Consider the following 18,106-nt stretch of genomic DNA (forward strand, 5'->3'; position numbering starts at 1 on the left):
ATGACTAATAATATTTTCTTTCTTGTGATGTGTAGGTAACATAATTAGATGGCGTCCACATCCGGGTTAGCAGCGAAACCAATTGTTTACAAATTTCAAGGCGTGACCCCAAAATCAAGATTACATGATGAGTATGCTGAGATCAAAGATACTGACCTCAGAAACATAGACTTAGGAGAATTCCTGAGAGTTTGCAACAATTTGACACAAAGGTCAACCTTGGTGTCCGCATTGATCTGATCCAGATTAGTGAATGCAGTGTCACATCCTGTGTTGATACAATTAGCTGAGTTGATCATGACCCTATCTCGACATTTTTTTCCTGATGAGAGGGTAGTTTTGAGCATCCCCAGAGAAGTGGTCTTGGATTTGCGACTTGACAACATCAAGAGAGTTTTTCATCTGCCTAGAGCCGATCAGTTCATCAGACTTTCCTATGAAGTAGCTAAGAGATGGTATAAAGATCACCACCAAGAGGCCATCGACATCATACATTCCTTGTACTTCATCGAGAAGCCACCTTGGGGAAAGACAATCAACAAAGTGGATATGACTCGAGGATACATGAAGGATGACATCAGATACTCCATCATTCTTTTGAGCAAAGTCATGGGCTTACCTATAGGAGGTCATCTCACTCCATCCATGGTCAACTTTATTGAGACTATCAGGCATGCAAAGATACCATTGGATTGGGCCACCATGCTAAGCAAAAACTTGTGTGATCAGTTTAGGATAGTAAAGGATAAGAAGAAGTTCTATATGACTTCTTACCTGGTGTATCTACTTGCAGTAAGGGCAACCAACTATCTCGAGTTGTACAAGAAAGGTAGTATGCAGGACCCCAATGCCTAGCCATACATAGTTTATCCTTAGTTGGTAAAGAATAAGCTCTCACTGTAGAGCAAGGAGTACAAAATTGTAAATGATGCCTTCATCTTTGCTATCATTTGATTCATCAAGGGGGACTATGGGAAGAGATTGTCCAAGGAAGCCAAGGCACAGATCACAGCTCTTGGAGCATATTTCATCTAGTTTTAGACATTTACATATATTTGGGTAGGTGGTGCATCTATCAATCCGAAGAAACTCCCAAGGTACCCAAGTGACAAGTTGGTCCTAATGAAAATATCCCAATAGATTGAGTCAGCTTATGAGAGGATCAAAAGACAATGGAGACCTTGTTGGGATTGGCCTTTTGTAGTAGGAGCATATCAAGTGAAGTGAAAGTAGGATATCCCAACTTTTGAGTAGGAATGGGAGAACTACCCTCTTGAAGAGTACAATTCTCCTCGTCCATTCTTCGACAATGTTGGTAAAGTGAAAAACTTGGCAGGAAAGGATTTCTACCATGAGGATGCCATTGAAGATTAATTGGATGAACGCCATAAATGAATACGATGTCTGCATCAGAGACTATTGTAGGATGACTTTGTATCTAGCAGAAAAGGATCTCCATTTGACCATCCCTGATGAGATAAGGCTACAGGACTCCAAGGAACTACTAGATCCTCTATTCAATACTGATAAAGTTGGTGAGAGACCCATTCTGAATGTAGAAGTTGATAGAGAGGAAGGAGATGATATTAATCATCGAGCGAGGCATGTCATTGGAATGATAAAGAGTTGGATTAAGAAACCCTTTCCACTTGATATAATTCTGGATATAGTGATCTTCCATGCACATGCTCACCCAGAAAGGGGTAAGGGAAGGAAAGTCACAGTTCCTATCTTTTCACTCTAGTCTCCTATTAGGCCAGAGATAGTCTACCAGCTTGATCGCCCAGTGGGATATTATCACCCTTTAGAGAGAAAGGGAAAGAGGAAGAAAGCCTCTCCTCAGAGGATTCAGATAGAGCATGTTGTAGAATAAGTCTCTTCCCAACAATGACAACCAAGTCCACAAGAGCCCCAAGATGGTGGAGCTACCCAAATCCAGGTTGAACTTTAGTTACCTCCTATTTTGCCAAGCCAAACAGAAGAGGGAGAAATTCTAGAGACTTTATTCCTCCTGTGTAAGAAGAGTTTGCTTCTCCTGCAGCTTCGAAGAGACAAAATAGGATCAAGGTTAGGATGAACAAGAGGCAAAGAGTCAGTAAGAGATTAGTGCCTAATCCATTAGTTCCCAAAACCATTTTGGAGGAAGAAAGGAATGAGGAAGAAATATAATCAGATGAGGAGGAAGAACAAGTGCATCTACAAAGAAGAACTCGGTTGGGAAAAGCTGCAGAATTGGAGAGAAGGAAGAGAGCCACGAGTACCCCGCTACCCACCCAAGTAGAACCTGTAGAACTCTCTTCTTCAGAAGATGACATGTAATGATGGGTTAATGAGCAAAGGGAGCAAGATGATGATGTTCTCTCCATCCCAAAATTTGATTTTGTGCTTATGGGTATGGAGTTAGTTGGAGATAAGATTAGAGACATCCCTATAGGTGAACTTCAACAGCATGACTGGATGGAGATGCCACCAGAGACATAGGGTCTTGATCTCACTCCTCCATCTCCACCACAGATCATGGTGGTAGATAAGGGTTCAGTCACTCCCCCACCTCCAAGTTTAGAAGAGAAACATGTTCAAAAGGAATCATAATTACAAGAGCAACTAGAACCAAGGGTTACTGAAGAGCCATCAAAAGAGGCATAGATAGTAGAATGTGTACAACAACCTTCTCAAGAAGTTGAGGATCAAACTATAAGATCTACATAGACTGAGACTACAAAAGAGGAGTCCTCATAGCAAAAGACTCCGAGCAAGAATGATAAAGGGAAGGAGGTAGTTGAACACATCCCTTAATCATCTAGAGCCAAGGTTGTAGAGAGACATATCCCAAGATGGTTTCAGAAAGAAATAGCCAAGCATCAATTCCATGCTTTAGAGGATGACATTTGTGATATTGCAAAGATTTTGAAGAAGCTTGAGTCTCCATTACATGATGCAATGCCATTTGCATTCGTCACTTCCATACAGGACCAAGAATTATTTGTACAAGTGGCTCATCCTCTTGAAGGTACAGATGCATAAGTTGTTAGTCTCGAGGACTATGAAGTGAAAGATATTATGTTGGGAAAGCCTACATGGGATACATCCTGACAGATGATGACTATGGGAGTCAAAGAGGTTCTCAGGCACATGGAACATGATGAGATTGAAATTAAAACACTTCGAAGGCAAGTTGAGATCCTAAAGGGATATCTAGCTGAAGTTATTGGTCCTTTTGATCCTGAACACCCTGAGGAGAATTTGAATACCATTCTTAGAGAAGGGGAAGTTGTATGACTCAATCCATTTTTTAAAGCTTGTTAGGAATGGTGAGACAGCCTTGAGGATAAAGGTGTCATTATAATCATAGGAAGTTTGAAGTTGCTGCATGCTATGCAAGAGAATGTGGATAAGATCATGGCAATTTTAAGGTAGGACTTCAGTATCATGGATGAGGTACGAGCATGGAGAAAAGATTTGCAAACTCTACAAGCCATAAAAGGGTAGAGGTATCACATTTTGATTGATGTATATACCAGAGAAGAATTAGACATGATAGATGATTGGATAGAGAAAATAGCTGATGGAAATAAAGTGATGGAAACATTGCACGATGAGATACATAGGGTCAAGGACCAAGCCCGAGAGCAAATTTTGGAAGCAGAAAAGTTGTACACTAGTGCATGCTTGGACATCTTTGAGGATGAAGAATGAGAGAAGCTATTGCTAGTTGAGGTAGTAGTGGAGAATTTCAAGAAGACTTTAGAGGAGGCATCCCATGATGAAGACATCAGACAAGCCTTCAAGATAGAGGAAGCCTTGTTAGAGTTGGATACCAAACTCAGAGATTTTGCAAAGACTCGAATTGAGGTGGACAACTATAGACAGAAGGTCAAGGACAAGTATGAGGCTTTAGATCTTCCAGATGTTGCTATAATTACTGAGATGATAGAGAAATTCAAGGGCAAACATCCAAACATAGTTTTGGGATGAAGATGAACAAAACCTAGATGCTAGAATTTCAATTTTGACACTTAGTAAAAATTTAAGATTTTGACCTAGTTGAGGTCCGTAGCTCCACAATTCAGAGGTGCGCTGATAGTTGACTACTAGTTCCAAAAATAGCACTTTCCATGCATCGGGAACACATTTTGATGACAAGTTAACTCTGACACACGCCTAGTGAAGGGCTAGCTTCTATTTTTGGCACCTCCATGTACTTCCACTTTGACTAATGGCTTCCTCCTACTTTATCTCTCATGCTTTCATTATTTTTGACATGTAAAGGGCTCATACATCCAATTAGTGAATAAAATATGGATGGAGTCCCTCTAAGCACCAGTTAGATTGTTAGTTTGTATATATTTAGTTTGTTTTAGTGTTTTTAAAAGCATTTTATTGCATCAAGATATCTCTCACTCTCAACACAAATTGAGGAGATGATTTCTTATAAATACGCCATTGTAAAATGTAACATGGGCTGCCATTTTTATGGAATAAAATTATGCTTTTGGTGCTCGCATTTGGAGTGTAGTCATTCTTGCCTGAATGTGTGATTATTTTGTGGATTTTTTTCATGAGATTGTGATTGAGCCAAAGGTTTATTGTGTGATTTCTAGTTGTGTGATCTTTTAGTTCTGGTGTTTGCTACAAATATACAAATTTTTCTGACATAACGATCTTGAGAAGAGATCACTCTATGGCCTTGCGATTTGATGAAGAGTGAAATATCATTCGATTTGTTAAAGATTCTCACTGGCAATTGCATTAGTGGATTCTAGGAAGTGCTACTCCTATTTTCATTAGTTTCCTATAGATTTCTTCAAAGGTTTAACTCACTGCATGTTGTGTTCTGTAGCTTATATCCATTTAGGAATTTCAATTTCATGTTATTTGCTTTCAGTTTCATTATTTTCTTTACTAATCCCTTGTTAGAATAGGACCTCATAGTAGCTGCATTGTTAGAGTTGCATTCATTGAAAAATAGAAAAATAGAAAAATATTGTTCTTTTAGTGTGATATTTTGAGACAGCAAATAGATTTACTTCAATTTCGAGATAAAAGAGTTTTAGAATCAACAAAGGCCTCCTTGTGAACACTCATATTTATCTTCTACTAAGCGGATTTTGGTACGTCACAAGACAAATAATGAACCTTGGAGTGGATCCTTAAAAATATTTGCTTTTCAAGAGAGGAATTACGCAATGGATTCCTGCCGTTGACCTCGTGCAAAATGAACACCCAACACTTACCTTTTGCCTAAATTTAACATCCTCATAACTCTTTGGAACAAGGTACCAGTGCAACCAAACACTCCATTGACATGCACGAGGGGTACCTTGGTATCATGGAAATATTTGCTTACCCTAAGATGAGTCAAAATCATAATGCCATTCCTTTCAGACTTCAAATTGATGTACCATGGGTGGATTGTTAAATCTAATGGCCATCAAATTTCCTCTTTTTATTTACTCTCCAAGGGACAAAAGTCCTCAAAAATTTCATATTGAGGACCCAATGTTGAATTGGCAACTAAATTGGCTAGTCGATCTGCCACTCTATTCACTTCCCTGAAGCATAAACTTTGAAATCCTCAAAGTCCAGAAGCAACTCCTTGATTTGCCATATACTTTGGTCCAGATGTCATGCCTCCATCTTTCCTTTCTTAATGCCATTGATAATGATTTTTGAGTCTCCTTCCAAATGTATACGTAGATATCCAATTTTAACTCCTAACCCCAAAGCTTCCTTGGCAGCAAAACATTCTGCAATCTTATTTGTACCATTCGACAATCGTTTGGCTACAAATACAATTATGTTCCCTTTGCGATCTCTTGCCACATATCTACATCCTAATACACCTGGGTTACCCCTTGCCACCCCATCAAAATTAATCTTTAATTAGAAAATTCATTATAATCACATGGTTCTAATGACAAATTTAAAGTTGAAACCCCAACTGTTCAATTTGTTATTTTCTTCCAATTTTCTGTAATCAAATTTTCCTTATATTAGAAAAGAGTTTTAAAAGAATATGTAGTCATAATAATTTTCTATAGTTTTTTCACAGTCAATTTTTTTTTTTAAAATCAATAAGTTTTCCTTCTTCAAAATCGACAGCATAATTCTTTATCCAAAAATTGATACAATAAACTAAAAAGCATTATGCAAGCACCTAGGAAGACACAAAGTAGACAGATCTTTCAATAAAATTCTACAATGGATTTTCAAACCCTTTCTCAAAACCATAGCTAAAATCTGAGACAATCTGTGAACGCATGCAATTCCAAATCCTCTGAAACTTTAAACAATTCTTTTGCTCCAATTCCATATTTTGCTCCCCAAAACTTGTGTGTAGAAATGAGCTCGAATATCTTAATAAAGAGTTTAACTCTACCTAGGGTTTTTGATTTTTGAACATGCAAAGGCTTCTTCTTAAAAAAAACTTTTATTATTTAATCCTTTCATGCACAATTAAAATACTTTTTAAATTAAAATATTCTTTTATTTTCTTTTCCTCCCCTTTATTAATTAGTTCAAGCACTATTTAAAGCGTAGTTTGTTATTTAAATTAATAATAATAATTAAATCTCATTATTTAAATGTAACTCTAATTTAATTATTATTAATTAAATAATTATAATAAACAATATTAAATCTTTGACCTTTTAATATTTTAATTCTCTTTTTATCCAACCTTTTAAAATAAATCTTTTAAACAAAAATATATATTTAATTAATTTCTTTCGAATTAATTAAATATCATCATATTTTAGTTTCTCTTTAACCAAATTTTCAAATTAGACTTCTAAATTAAGTCTTTTAAATTAAAGCATATATTTAATTAGTTTTTAATTAATTAAATATTCTTATATTTTAATATTTTCTTTTTAATCAAATAATATTTAATAATTCTCAATAGAATATGATTAACCCAAATATTATAATTAAATCATTTACCAAATAAATCAAATAGCCAAATCAACATAAAAACAATATTACCAAAACTAAGATCGACAATGTTGATTAAGCAACAAAAGGTGGTAGGATGTGGAAGCATTGAGAAAACTATTAAGGAGGTGTTGGAGACAATTTAGGTTGTTGGTTGATGTTGTTATATTTTTGTTGATCAAGAGTTGATGATACCACTTAATATATGATTGAAGGTTGTTATGAAATGCAAAGTTGTTGAAGGAAAACAAGTAAAGAGTCGAGCCAGATGAATAGAGAAGAGCAAAGAAATAAGAAGAAAAATCAGTGAAAGAGAGAATTAGCCAAGTGAGAAAAACAGAGAAAGAGAAAGAACATAAATCTAAACATGCAAAGGTAGTTACTATTCTAACATATTATTTGTATACTATTATTTTTTAACCATTGTAGTACAAAATATCAGAAGTACCAAGTGAACTAACAAGTCTAAGAAATCCTATATGGTAACATCAGTTAGTGGTGTTTGTAAGTCCTTTAAATCAAGACACTCTTTTTACTCAAGGACACAGAGTGATAAGGTCTAGATGATCTTTTGGTAACATCAATTAGTGGTGTTTGTAAGTCCTTTAAACTAGGACACTCTTTTTAGTCAAGGACAAGAAGTGATAAGGTCTAGATGATCTTTTGGTGAGATCCTCTAACAAGGTCACACTAACTATGTATATGTAACCTTTAACATGGTTGGCTCCTAGTAGAGCTCACTTTAGAAGAGTGAAATTTTTGGGTTGCTGGTTCGAGGTGGGTTTTCCCTTCACAAGGTTTCCAAATTAAAATCATGGTGTTAATTGTGTGAATGCTATTTGTGTTACAAGTTGTTTTACATGTTTTTGCAATACATTGTAACTCAGTAATAATTAAGATATTACTAGGTAATAATATAAATTTTATTATTAGTCAGTAATAAGAAGAACAATTTATTAACAGATTGTAAAGAAGTCAATAAATGAGTTAAATATGATAACTAGACATAACTAATTCAGCCCCCCCCCTCAGTAATCTAACATAAGTGCCTCTTATTCTACTATATTATTTGTATAACTAAAATTAAAGTGAATAGTGTGATAATACCTTTTCCCATTAGGTGAAATCAACATAGCACCACCACCAGAACCTACCTTTCTCCTATCACCATTGAAGAATGATTGCATAATATGTCATGTTGGCTTTTAGACTCTTGCATCTCTCCTTTGACCAATTTGGGAATGACAAAATGCTACTTATGCATGATGTAGATATAGTTCCAACCATCTCCATATGCTTAAAGGGGTTTTCTTCTAGGTTCTCAGCTATACACTCATTTAGGACTATGTCTGGTATATTCTTGGTAGGGGTATTAGGATATGAGACAACAAGCTCTTACTCATGAAATGTTAGGTTGGCATTGATGGGGTGGGTGTATAGGGCTCAATATGGTCTTTAGCAAGTGCTTTAGATTTAATTTGGACTCTAGTGTCATACCTAGTCTTGAAAAACAAATGGGACCAATAGACATAAAGATACCCACCCAACTTAGTGGTAAAATCCCTACTTAGGCACATGGAAAAGAGAGGCAACAAATCAATAAATCCCTTCTCAAGAGGCTATGATAGGACAATCCTAACTTATCAACAACTAGCTTAGGCATGAATGAACTACTAGCACCCAAGTCTATCATGCAATTATGGACTAAGAGCTTACCAATGATCAATGTGACATAGAAGGAAGGTGGTCTCACCTTTGGGGCCTACTGGTTAGCTTATGATTGAGATGCACTAGAATCTATAACTTTAGATTGCTCTTGGATAGGATCACCAGCTATTGAAACTATTTACAATGCATCAATCATTAACTCCTTTTGTTTTCAAATAGTCAATGCATCCAACATAGAAATACTTATAGGAGTTTTCTTCATTTGATCCACAATATTGAACAAACTCAAACTCACCCTTAACTGTCCCTTGTTAACAACATCATCTACTTGAGTTGAAAAAGATATTATTGCTATTTTTACAAGCTCTTTGGCTAATAAAGGTTGATCCTTGGGAAAATTATGAACCTTTTAGGACCTTGGGGGCCAAGCTGGTTGTTCTACTTAAATGTCCATCTTCTTTGACCTTGTATTGGCTAAACTAGGGGTGTACCTCATATTATTCACAAGTGGTGAGTTCACCCCAAAAACATCCTCTTCTTTCTAATTCATTAGCACCATATCAAGTGTACCCTACTCACTTGGAATAATGGAAAATCTTGATTGAGCTTGGGCCTCTTGATTCACATTTTTCTAGGCCACAAACATTGTTTTATACCATGAAAGCTTGACTAATCAACCCATTAGGACAAGTACTTTGGTAATGTTGTTGATTGCATGGGTAGCACCATTCATAATCTTGGATTAGATTATTCTATTCCTATATTAACTCCCTAAAAGTACTATGTATGTTGGGGTTATAACATTAATTAGCTCTATCATTATAATTGTTTCCTTAACCTTGTTGGCCTACCAAGTAAGAGGGTCTATTATACTGAAAGGGGCTTGATGGAATTGTTGTTTGTTTAGGTTGACCACTGTAATACCCCAAAATTGGCTCATTGCCATGATCACCAATTCTGGTCTATTTCTAATCAATCCTAAGACCTATCCTAATAGGCAATTTTTATTCTGCTACTCGATACTTGACTTAATTGTCAGATGTAGAAAACCCTAATCTGCATTAATCAGACTCTTTATTTAATTCTTATAGTATTGACTCATATTAGCCACATTAAACTTATTTGGTTTCAATTTAATTTAATCTAAAGTATTCATACTTTATTAAATTAAATTATCTCTTAAGGCTAATGTACTATGGAATTAAATTAATTTAATTTAATAAATGTGCCTATTTTAATTAATTAAATGAAATTATTTAATTAAATGGAGAACTTACTTCTAATTAATTAAACAAAGTTATTTAATTAAATGAGAAGTTATTCCTAATTAATTAAATGAATATTTTGCTTTTGGATTCGATTGTGTTCATTTTTTTAGCATCAACGTTTCAGATCACACTCTGTGATCCATCATCAGGATGAGAGAATGCAAGAATGAAAAAGTGAGCAGATCAAGCCAGTCTAGGGGTTAATAAGGGAAAAAGTTGGAAGGAAGTGAGGTGGATAGAGGAGAAGACAATAAAACTAAAATAAAAAAGTAAAAAAGCTAAAAAGGGGGGGGACCCATGGGAGAGAAAAAACTTAAAAATAAGGAGTAAAAATTGACATTACCCCTAGGAAATAAAAAACAAGAAACAAATTAAAAACCTAAACTAGAGCAAGTGTATGAGCCTCCCATGCAAAGAATTAGAAATATTAAAAAGTAAAGAACAAAACAATCGAGAGGCAAAAGCACGTAAAAAAGAAAAACTAAAAGCGCTAAAAAAAGGAGATATTAAATATAAATTTATATATATATATATATATATATATATATATATATATATATATATATATATATATATATATATATATATATATATATATATATATATATATATATATATAGCCAATTAATCCTATACAATGAAAAGAATAAAACATAATGATAATAATATAAATAAACAATAAATACAAATACTATTGTATCTATGGTAAATTTTTTTACTATAGCAGAATAATAATGAAATATATATAATACTATAGCTCTAAAAATAATATATATATTAATACAATATATAATATATGGACTAGTACTAATGTATATATTAATACCAACTATTAAACCTATTAAAGTTGCAATAATAAAAAATAAAAAATAAAATAATAAAAATAAAAATAAAAAACTATGAAAGCTAAAAAAATGTTACTAAAACTATATATTAATACTAAGGAGATAATAATAATATATATTAATACTATTATAGCATAGTATTAATATATATAAATATATAAATACTAAATATAAATAAAAAATAAAAAACCAAAGGGGGGACGAAGCAAAAAATTGCACCAAACAAAAAGAATAATAATAAAAAACTACCAAGGGAGAAAAACTAAAGAAAAAAGCAAGAAAGCAACTAAAGCATAGAAATAATAAATACCCCATTATAACGAAGAAAATGAATATATATATATGCAAAGAAGAAAAGAAACAAGGAGCACGACACAATGATAAAGAGAAAAGACACCAAACATAAAGAACAACAAAAACCAAAAAATAAATAATTAAAAAAGGAAGAAAAAAGCAAGAAAAAATGAAAGAAGAAAGAAGGGAGGAGGAACCAAGAAAAGAGAGCACAAGACAGGGGAGGTTGAGGCAGAGAACAGGAAGGGGGAGAGCCACAACACAAAGGATAGGCAACACAAGAGGCAGAGTAGCGAGCCAGACCAACAAAGAAGAGAGGAGAAAGGACAGGGAGGGGGACGCTCAAGAACGGTGACGACTATCCAGCGAACTTAATAATGGTTGCCAAGACTGGCTCAAAGACCAACCATCCTCTCGATTAAGATTAAGGGGATGGTGGTTAATTTCAATGGCTTCCATTAACTTTCTCTTGAAGTAGTTATCTTCCTTGACAAGGATTTGGGTGCTCTCGAGACAAATATGGTGTTTGGTTGTAGATGAGTGCTCTGCTAGAGCAGATTTTTGGACCCTATCATGTTTGATGTCTGCACCATGCTCCCTAATTCTAGTCTAGAATGAGTGACCCGTTTCTCCTATGTAGGCTACACCACAAGAGCAAACAATCTTGTAGACTCCTGAGTCAAGAAGAGCGTCCCTGGAGTCCTTAAGAGGGGGCACACAGTTACGGACCCTGGATAGGGGCTTGAAGGCAACCCTAAGTCCCTTCTTGGACAAGATTTTGGAAATCTTTTGGGATATACCATCAACAAAAGGAAGGGCGACATTCAAGGGAGGCAGAGACAAGAGAGGTTTGGGGTTGGCATTGGCGAGAAAGAAAGATTTGGCTTGGTTAAGCGCCTTAGAAATTTGCTTATGAGAGCAACCGTTAAGCTTGAAGACTTGGCGGAGATGGGCCAACTCCTGGTTTAAGTTGTCATCATCGCAAATTCTAAGGGCTCTAAGAGCAAGGGTCTTGAGGATGCCAACCTTTTGGCTGGGGTGATGGTGAGATGAAGAGTGGAGGTATAAATCAGTGTGGGTGGCCTTGCGATACACACATCGGCTGAGGGTTCCATCTGCCTTCTTGATGAGAAGAACATCGAGGAAAGGTAAATGGTTGTTAGACTCAAGTTCCATCGTAAAGGAAATGTTAGAGGAAAATTTGTTGATGTGCTGGTGGAACTCCACAAGCTTGTCATGACCATGTGGCCAACACACATTTGTGTCATCCACATATTGCTTCCACCATCTGGGTTTAAGGGGGAAAGAGTGGAGGGCCACTTCCTCAAAATGCTCCATATAAAGGTTAGCGATGACCGGGGAGAGGGGAGAGCCCATAGCCACCCCGTCAAGTTGCTCATAGAAGACGCCTTGGAAGGAAAATAAAGTGGACCTCAAACATAAATCCACTAAGGAAGCAATTTCCTCACCCATCTTATCCTTGATGATGTCAATTGAGTCAGGAATCGGCACCTTGGTGAAGAGAGAAACCACATCGAAACTCACCAAGATGTCATTTTGCTCCATCTTGTCATCTTTGGTAAATTGGATGAAGTGTCTAACAACCATTTACCTTTCCTCGATGTTCTTCTCATCAAGAAGGCAGATGGAACCCTCAGCCGATGTGTGTATCGCAAGGCCACCCACACTGATTTATACCTCCACTCTTCATCTCACCATCACCCCAACCAAAAGGTTGGCATCCTCAAGACCCTTGCTCTTAGAGCCCTTAGAATTTGCGACGATGACAACTTAAACCAGGAGTTGGCCCATCTTCGCCAAGTCTTCAAGCTTAATGGTTTCTCTCATAAGCAAATTTCTAAGGCGCTTAACCAAGCCAAATCTTTCTTCGTTATAATGGGGTATTTATTATTTCTATGCTTTAGTTGCTTTCTTGCTTTTTTCTTTAGTTTTTCTCCCTTGGTAGTTTTTTATTATTATTCTTTTTGTTTGGTGCAATTTTTTGCTTCGTCCCCCCTTTGGTTTTTTATTTTTTATTTATATTTAGTATTTATATATTTATATATATTAATACTATGCTATAATAGTATTAATATATATTATTATTATCTCCTTAGTATTAATATATAGTTTTAGTAACATTTTTTTAGCTTTCATAGTTTTTTTATTTTTATTTTTATTATTTTATTTTTTATTTTTTATTATTGCAACTTTAATAGGTTTAATAGTTGGTATTAATATATACATTAGTACTAGTCCATATATTATATATTGTATTAATATATATATTATTTTTAGAGCTATAGTATTATATATATTTCATTATTATTCTGCTATAGTAAATTTTTTTTACCTTAGATACAACAGTATTTGTATTTATTGTTTATTTATATTATTATCATTATGCTTTATTCTTTTCATTGTATAGGATTAATTGGCTATATATATATATATACATATACTATTATTAATTTATATTTAATATCTCCTTTTTTTTTAGCGCTTTTAGTTTTTCTTTTTACGTGCTTTTGCCTCTCGATTGTTTTGTTCTTTACTTTTTAATATCTCTAATTCTTTGCATGGGAGGCTCATACACTTGCTCTAATTTAGGTTTTTAATTTGTTTTTTGTTTTTAATTTCCTAGGGGTAATGTCAATTTTTACTCCTTATTTTAAAGTTTTTTCTCTCCCATGGGTCCCCCCTTTTTAGCTTTTTTACTTTTTTATTTTACTTTTATTGTCTTCTCCTCTATCCACCTCACTTCCAACTTTTTCCCTTATTAACCCCTAGACTGGCTTGATCTGCTCACTTTTTCATTCTTGCATTCTCTCATCCTGATGATGGATCATAGAGTGTGATCCGAAACGTTGATGCTAAAAAAACGAACACAATCGAATCTAGAAGCAAAATATTAAAAAGTCTAATGGATTGTGGAAACCTAATCAAATTAATTAAATGAAGTTATTTAACTAAATAAGAAAAGTGTCTCTAATTAATTAAATAAAATTATTTAATTAAATGAAAAAGGTAATTATGAGAGCATATCTCATTTTATTAAATTAAATATCTCTCCAAAATCTCTCTTCAGTTCAAAAAAGGAAATTCCCAATTCACTGCTGATCAAATTAGAAGTGATCCAGATCACTTGCTTTTACACTAAAGTCTATCTGAGTTGACTAACTCTTACACTCAGATATGAGTTAGTTAACTCCCTTTAATTTGGGAATCTTCCACTTTAACTGAACCTCACCTTTAATCCTGACCGTTGATTGAAATCGATCTCAACCGTTGATGGATTCTAGGAAAGTCTATTTAAGAGACCCCATCTCTTCATTTTCAAGGTTGAATAGAATTTGCATCGAATTGCTGTCAAATTGCATACTCATTTGAAGCTTATTGCATTTTCAATTGATTCTCATTTAGCTTAATTTTCATATAGAAGTAATATGAATACATTTTAGCATAGTTTTCTTTTACATGTTCTTAGATTAAACGTGCATACTCCATTCTAGATTAATCTATATTCTCATATAGATTAGTCACATTTTCTTTTAAATCCTTTGTTTTTAGAGGGTCTGATTGCTTAATACCTCAAATCTGAGGATATCTAACAAGCAATTCCCTTTAGATAGAAGGCAACAGGTCAAATTACCGGCTGATTTTTGGATGAACAATCCAATGTTCATTCTGGGATGAATCCACAAATAAGGACCATGTTGAAGTGTGTGTGTGTGAAGTGTAAGGCCACATTTCGCATATACATTTCTAGCACCCACTGTGGGGCAGAGAAAATCAAATTTTCTAGCCTCTTTCTACATTTTAAAAATAATTTTTGTGTTTTCTGTCCGTACTGTTCCGTATAGATTCGAGAATCTTCGCATGAGACTATTCATTTTCATGCGAGGATCCAGAATCTTCGCACGCAGATTCTTTTCAGGTCGTGCAAGAAAGTGCCTGAGTGCGCGAAACTTTGCGCGGCACCTGTTTTCTTCGCGCGAGCTGTAAAAAAATTTCGTGTGAGCATAAAATAATTTCGCATGATTCTGTCAGAAATTTCTTGCAAAATCTAGTGACAAGAGCTTTGGTTTTAAGCATTATTTTTCGATCTTCAGATTATTTGATTTCACTGACGTGCTTGTCTTGATCTGTTTCTCTGGATTTCTTGCAACTTAATCATTTTTTGCAGGACGATTATCGAAGACTCCTTTTAAAACCCACTCGAAAACACACTAACTATTTGCTTGCAAGATGGTTGTCGAAGATACACTTGTCAAAGATCAATATTTTCAAACCCACAAAATAGTGTGTTTGCTTTTCTTGTTTTTCAAACTAGTCTAATTAGGGACTTGTGAACTTCCTAGGGTGCAAGACAGAAGAATACGGGATTATGCTCTTCACCACTTGGAGGTCATGACCAAGGGTGAATCAGAAACCTAAACGCTTTCGAAATACGACATTCCAAGGAAGGCAAGCAACATGGTGGTTCTCCAAAGCTTGTTCTCTTCTATGATAAGACACTGATTTCCTTTAAGGGAATCAAAATCTTTAAGGAAGAATGAGTTTGGATTGATTAAGCCAAGTCAGTAATTAATTTGTCTTGCATGTTTGGGTGAAGAAATAAGGTAGAGGATTATGCTCTTTCCCCTTGAGGGAAATCAGAAACTCAGACCCTTAGATCTAAACCAGTCCATGTTAATCCTTTAGAGGGCCTGCCAGAGTGATCCAACCTTCGAGAACGACCCAAGTGAGCACACTCCTTTCGTCGAAGATTCCAACTCACTATAATCAAGATGCTTTGTAGAGTGAAAGACTCCAAAGCCGAATTAATTTCTTCCCCTTATTTCTTGATATCACATATCAAGGGGAAGCTCTGTCTGTGCACTGGTCGGCATCGACCCCTAGCTTGTTAAGCAAGTAGTGTGCACTTTCAGATGCTGGTGTGGGTTGCTGGCCTCAACTCTACTTGCAGAGCCATCGGGGATTAATTCGAATGGAAGCTGAGTAAAAACCTCTTAGTTAGAAGCCACCCGGTTCACCTCTGAAAGGAGGCATAATCTTTGTGCAAGGAGGGTGAAGAATCTCATGTAGAACTCACCATAGTCATGCTACTGGATGTTTGAAGGTGGTATACGTGCTTGTCCCCTACCACAAGGGTGCTTGTTCAACGTATACTATTAAGTCCTTTGAATATACCAAAAACATAGGCACCCTCTAGGGGTGACACGGCTGTGTGAGGTACACACATGTGCATAAGATGTGGGACAAAGGTTTTGCCTTCTCTACCAATTTTTCTTTGTAGGGATAGAGCGTGTTTGTTATCAAGTCATCAACAAAGTCCAAACCAGTTACAACAAACAAATGTCAAGACTCCTCTATCCTGTCGAGTTGCTTTGTCCTCGGCAGGACTGTTTTCAACTACTGCTTGCTTCGCACTATCCTGTTTAAACACTTTGCTTAGATTGAAAACTTAAAACTTTGTCCAAACATCTTGCGAGGTCAATCTCGCTATCTGTCCAATTGAACTTGTCTCCAAAAATCTACCCAATCTATTCGAAAAGTCCAAAAATCTTGTCAAAATCAGTCGCTATTGTAAAACTGGTCTGCCTTCTTGCACGGAAACTTTTTCACTCTCGCGTGAAATTATTTTGTCCTCACACTAAATCATATTGTCCTCGTGTAAAATTAAAATGCTGTCATGGACTTTTGCGTGACCCTCTAAACTTTCTCGCGTGAAATTAAAACACTGTCATTGACTTTTGCACGATCCAGGGAACTTCTTCGTGCGGCTCAAAAAACTTTCTCGCGCGGCCTGCAAAGGTTTTTTGCATGAGAATTTGTGTTAGCATTACCAATTTGGGTCTATTTTAGCTGTCTGCGACTTGCACGCTACCCTTTTCTGCGTCCGTTTGTCACTCTCTATTTGCGAACAATCCTAAAACAACAACACTTTGCTCTGCTAAGGGCTTGTATCTTGCACTTTGACTAGTCTCGTCTCGTAAACTTTTTTTTGTCCTCATCTTAATGCTTGTCATACTTTGTGTCACATTGGTCATAATCTCTAGCTGTTCTAGCCTTTAAATCGGACCATTTGTGCATTGGTGGACAACATTCTTGCTATTATCTTGTCTTTTTGAGACTTAGTCTTAGTGTAGTCCTTGTCCAAATTTTAGCTTCTTGTCCTTATCTATGACTGTCGCGACAAGAATCGGCAACTTGTTTTATCCTCTTAGACTTAGATGTGGTCATGATAGGGGTCGTAATTGCAATAGAGGTCGCTTACCTTTCGTTACACAATCTGTATCTAGTTCGGCTAGTGAGGCATCTTCACGATCTCCCTCACCTGCTAGGTCATCTCAAGTTCAGCGAACATTTTCCATAAACCTGCAACAAGTTAGGAATCCTTTGTACCAAGAGGATACTGAGACAGGTAGAGGTCCTACATTACCAAACACGATGTTTGATCCTTTTTTTAGAGGATCTTTTGAAACACAACACACTGAAACTAAACACGTTCCTATAATAACTAATCATGAACCTGAACATGGTAGTTATAGTCGACATCAAGAACCACCAAGGAATGATAAAGACAAAGAGAAAGACCATGACACCGATGAGGAACAGGAAGAGGTGGGAAATACTCCCTGAACACATAGCAAAATGTTGAAGAGACAAAAACTTCCAAAAGGTCATGGGAATCCTACTCAACGAAGAGAAAGAAAAGTACTTTCTCAAACTTGCCCAAGAGGGAGCTAAACTGCCCTCTCATTTCAATGTGGAAACCATTATCATGCCTGAAGAAGAAACTGAGACTTCTAAACTCCAAAAACAATTGAAAATTATGCAAGACCAATTGGCTTAGATGATGCATGAGAAAGAGAAACCCACAAAGACATACACATTAGACGCTCTTTGTCCATTTCCATTCGACAAAAGCATAAACATGTCGCCTTTCCCACGAGGCGTAGAGTTACCCAAATATGACAAGTACTTTGGTACTACTAATCCCCAAGATCACTTGTGAGAATTTGGTGCTTTGTCTATGGAGTTTATACACGATCAAACCTACCTCATGCCTTTATTCCCTAGAAGCCTAGGTGG

General features: G+C 35.8%; 1 protein-coding gene and 1 pseudogene across 1 annotated transcript; both read right to left on the reverse strand.

Moving 5' to 3' along the window:
* Nucleotides 1-11,617: 11,617 nt before the first annotated feature.
* On the reverse strand, nucleotides 11,618-12,574 carry LOC149577672 (uncharacterized). The gene has a single exon (XM_089797262.1). The coding sequence runs from the start codon at nucleotides 12,572-12,574 to the stop codon at nucleotides 11,618-11,620; it is 957 nt and encodes a 318-aa protein (XP_089653388.1).
* Nucleotides 12,575-14,820: 2,246 nt separating this feature from the next.
* Nucleotides 14,821-18,106, reverse strand: part of LOC149577673 (origin of replication complex subunit 6-like) — a 103,501-nt pseudogene continuing 100,215 nt past the window's right edge.

This window comes from Cupressus sempervirens, chromosome 1, assembly GCF_028749045.1.
Source record: "Cupressus sempervirens isolate cs-2001-9-10 chromosome 1, ASM2874904v1, whole genome shotgun sequence".
In the NCBI taxonomy this organism is placed as follows: Eukaryota; Viridiplantae; Streptophyta; class Pinopsida; order Cupressales; family Cupressaceae; genus Cupressus; species Cupressus sempervirens.

Bases quoted from the DNA above. Each gene is read 5' to 3' on its own strand.
- LOC149577672 (XM_089797262.1), bottom strand. From the start codon at position 12,574: ATGGAGCAAAATGACATCTTGGTGAGTTTCGATGTGGTTTCTCTCTTC.